General features: G+C 44.9%; 1 protein-coding gene across 1 annotated transcript; it reads right to left on the minus strand.

Annotated features, from left to right (window-relative positions):
- Positions 1-2372: 2372 nt before the first annotated feature.
- On the minus strand, positions 2373-3888 carry fgfbp3 (fibroblast growth factor binding protein 3). The gene is made up of 3 exons (XM_041948136.1): positions 3879-3888; positions 3021-3300; positions 2373-2805 (listed from the first exon to the last, which is right to left on the minus strand). Exons 1-3 carry the CDS (start codon positions 3886-3888, stop codon positions 2373-2375), a joined length of 723 nt encoding a protein of 240 aa, XP_041804070.1.
- Positions 3889-4261: the final 373 nt, after the last annotated feature.

The following is a 4261-nucleotide window of genomic DNA, read 5'->3' on the forward strand; positions in this document are numbered from 1 at the left end:
TGTTAAAGACGCTGCCAACGTCTTCTGATGCTGTTAAGAACGTACTCCTGGGAACGATGGCGTCTCAGCAAAGTTCTGCCTGGATTATGTTCAGCAACATTTTGCAACTTGATGCATTCATGAAAAAGTCTTCATTCTGTTGATTTAAATCATGATTCAGGTGGCATTAGGTTTCTCACAGTGCTTATTTGCACTACCAGTAATCAAGCTTCTAGGAGCAGGGGTTGCCTATAAGCCTTTCAGACATGATTAACGTTGTGATTGCAGTTTGGTTAGCTCTGGGCACCAAAACTACTTTGTTAGGTTTGGGAAAAGATCACAGATGTTTTACCCACCCCTCCACCTCCACACAGACTTTTCTGCTCTGAGCGTCTCATACAGATGCTAAAGGGTACTTGGTGCATTTGTATGAGACATGTCTGTATTTGAAGACCTGGGGATGCTACCTTAAACCCTACCCTTCAACACAGATAAGCAACAAGTCCTTTACATGGAGCTGCTGTTTGTAACTGCGCTCCGGAACAGCGCACACAAGCGTAAAATAATTATTCGAGCTTTCCAACAATCAAATGGTGAAATTCATGTTTAGGATTGTTAATGTGCACCAGCCACCGTGAAGTGGCCGCTGGTCTATGATCCGTGATGTGGCTCACGTGTCTCTGCAGTAAACAAACACACAGCGAACTGACCTCCAGCTGCAAAGGTGAGCGCTTTCCCTCGAGGTGACAGCTGTATTTGTGACTGAATCTGTTTCTCTCTGAACCATCTCTTTATGAAAATCTGAGGGGTTTCTTTCACAGATCACGACAAAGCAGCCACAGATCTGTGGAAGAACCCAGTTAGGAAACCTGCAGCTGCAGTTTTCAAGGCGATGGAACAATCAGTCCATTTTCATTTTCTTCCTTTTCTCCTGTTTCCGCCGTCTTTTCTCTTTTCTCTGTTCTGCTGCAGCACTGCGTCAGTGCTAACAGATCAATAAACTGGACAACGACATTAAAAGGTGAGAAAAAATTAATTCATGTGAGACAGAGTGAAAAAACAGGAAGAGGCGACTCTGAACGACTCATCCATAATTTATGACTTCATGAGACAGAGCAGTGTAACATCTGAAATGTGGCCTCGCCTGAAAGGTTTCCCTGCAGGGTCGTCAGACCAGGACCCAGACTGACGGTGCTCAGGTTCGGTTCATTACAAAAACGCAAAAATCCTCAGAACTTGTCTGCAAATCACTCATGGTTTCCTTTCTGAACAGCATTTTTATGAGATTTTATCATGTTGTGCTGCAAAAAATAAACCAATGTGGAAGTCGATAAAACGAGACGAGAGGTGAGCTTGAGTCTCTGTTAATTTATTTGACTCCACACAAAACTTAACTGCTTCCAACAAGTTCGAAGTTTTTAACCACACTCCCGCCTTCCAAAACCGGAAACCATACCCCTGCTGTCCCTTCAGAATAATAGTGTTGTGTGTGAGATCAACAGAACTAGTGTCACCACACCAAGATATTTTAACTGACGCTTCAGAAGCATCGTGAGGTTTTTACCTCTGTGAATGAATACATATCTGCAGGTGAGAATGTGTGAATAACATGGGAGAAGTGGGAAAACATTTCTTTATGTTTTTATTGTAGAATTCCAGAAACAGTGTTAAAATGTCTGTAAAAAGTATAAAAAATGCTGCAGAGGTCTAACTGACACAAAACACATCAAACCAGTTACACAAAGTTCACAGAAAATATTAGTAATATCACACGAATACGGAAAAACAACACGTCTATTCATCTAGTGATCAATGCTGACGGCTGATCGATTGTTGCTTTAATGTTAGACACAGTGTACTCAGCTCGACCCTTCAGGTTCGTCTCATTTAACGTTTCTAGAGAGTAAAACAAACTACAACAAGCTTTATATGAAACAACACATCCCGAAGCTAAACTGTCATCTGATTGGTTCTTCGGCTCTTCTCTCCGCTGTGAGTTCACCTCAGCAGATTGTCAGCGTTTGAGACGACTGGGAGGGAATTTTACCTTTCATCCAGTATTGATAGGCTTGATTCATACTTCAGATTGCCAGATTTTAATTATCATACCGCTATAACTTCGTAAATTAAATGCCAGGGGGCCATTTGTAAGAAATTCATGTTCATATTAACAAAGTGTTTTATTCTATGACCAAATCAAAGCATCTGAAAGCTCTGCTGGACTCCTAATATTCAACGATATTGATATATTTTATCCTTAAGCAGCTCAAAGTTGAAGATAAAATTAGAAATATGTTTAAAGATTAGCTGCCTGCTGCTGTCCGCACGTTAAAAAACATCTTTCTTTAGGTTGTTTTCAGAAATGAGCTTCACGTTTCCGCCATCATTTCCCATCAACCCTCAAAAAACTTGACGAAGAAGGAGCAGACGGAGTGCCACCCCTCGCTGCAGTAACTCTGCACCGGCTCCATGTCGTTCACCACGCCTTCCTCCTCAAACCCAGTCCACTCCTCCCTCTTCTTCTTCTCCTCTTCCTCCTCCTCCTCCTTCTTCTTCCTCCGCTCTGCCTTCCCTCCGTCCGAGCTCTTAGCGGCCGTCGGCCCTTTCTTCTTCCCTCCCTTCCTCTCGTCCTCTCCGCTGCGTTGGGCGAGCTTCATGTGGGCCTCGGCGGGGGCCTTCTTGCAGGTTTTGGCCTTCAGGACTTTCTCTCCTTCGCAGGCGTTCTGCCTCTTCTTCAGCTTCCCGACCAGCTGCTTCCAGTACTGGCTGGACTTCACCCCGTAGGCCTGGCAAAGGTCTGGTTTACCAGCATAACGACACCAATACCTGCATTTGGAATAGATAGTGTCCATGACGTTTGCGTTATGGTGATAATCAATATCATGTGACCACGAATAAATAATGACATCATAATACTAAAGTAATTATCATATACAATACAATATAATAAAACCCATTATGATAATTAATTTAACATGAGGAGTGAGGTCCGACCGAGCCATCAGAGAGGCGAGACAGGTCATCGCCGTTGGCCGTCTCACCTCTGCTGGTCTCCCAGTGTTTCAGTGCTGCAGTTCACCAGCAGGCTCACCAGACCCTCACCGGACGTCTGCCAGATGCAGCGATGGCCCTCCTTGGTGGTCAGCTCTCCAGATCCGGGCACTGAGCGGTTTCTGGGTCTCTTGGCCGGTTGGGACGTCGGCGGAGGCTGGCGGGGCTTGTCGGGTTTCCCCTGACCCGGCTGCCGCTTTGCCTCGCTGAGGACGGGGAGGCAGAGGAGGAGGAGGAAGATGAAGCTGCACGGCAGGACACTCATGGTGGCTGGGACGCAGAAAAAAGAGAAAATATGAAAATCTGAAAGTCAGTTTCGTTTCTGAAGCGCTTGAACGTCTGAACGCTCTGAAAGTCGACATTTTAGCCTCCTCGAGATCAGAGTTTTAGTTCTGTGGCACATTACAGACAAATCAACAGTCTCTGCAGTGAAGAGGCACATACAGCACCGACCTGACAAAGTTAGAGACTCGCAGGAGTTGGTGGAGACCAAACCAGAGCTAAAAAGAGATGCAGTTATTTGCTAACACTGTTTCTGACAGTTCCTTTTTTTGCTTAATCTTGATGTTTCTTCCAGTGCAAACGTTTGAAGAAAGGCTACACTGCCATCGTTTTCTGGGACAGCTGTGATTTTTCACAAGATGATCAACATGATCACAACTGAAGAGCAACTGTTAGGGTTGTAAGGTGCTCTGGGAGGATCAGCATTAGCCTCGGTCAAGCTCCCAAAACGCTGGACCCCAAATGTCCCATAATGCAGCTCTCCAGAGCAGACACGGACTCCGGCCAGGCAGGCTGATCGCTCTGGAGCGTCAGGGTGTTAGACAAAACAGTAGGAAGAGCTGCACCTGACACCATCGCATACATCAACACAACATGCAGCACCCACAAGCCTGCAGGAAGTGTGTCAGGCTTTGAAGCCAGTTTGGCATAGTGGACAAACTGTGTAATTATAACATCACATGACCCCCAAAAATACTCTTTCTCATAGACGTCCATTGTGAAAGAACAAATGATTCCTTTTGATTCTTGTTGTCTCAATTAGGAAAGTGTTTCTCTATTTTTTTAACTTAAACTAAAAAGCATGTTAGCGGTATGAGCAGGAAACAGAAAGAAAATGTAAATGTTTCAGCTAAACGCTGACAGTAAAGGTTGTGAATGGAGTAACTGTGATTGACCTGGACTGACGGCAGATTCCTGCCTGACTTATCATCCCTGCAGCAGAGTCTTT

This window comes from Chelmon rostratus, chromosome 11 (genome assembly GCF_017976325.1).
Source record: "Chelmon rostratus isolate fCheRos1 chromosome 11, fCheRos1.pri, whole genome shotgun sequence".
NCBI classification, from domain to species: domain Eukaryota; kingdom Metazoa; phylum Chordata; class Actinopteri; order Chaetodontiformes; family Chaetodontidae; genus Chelmon; species Chelmon rostratus.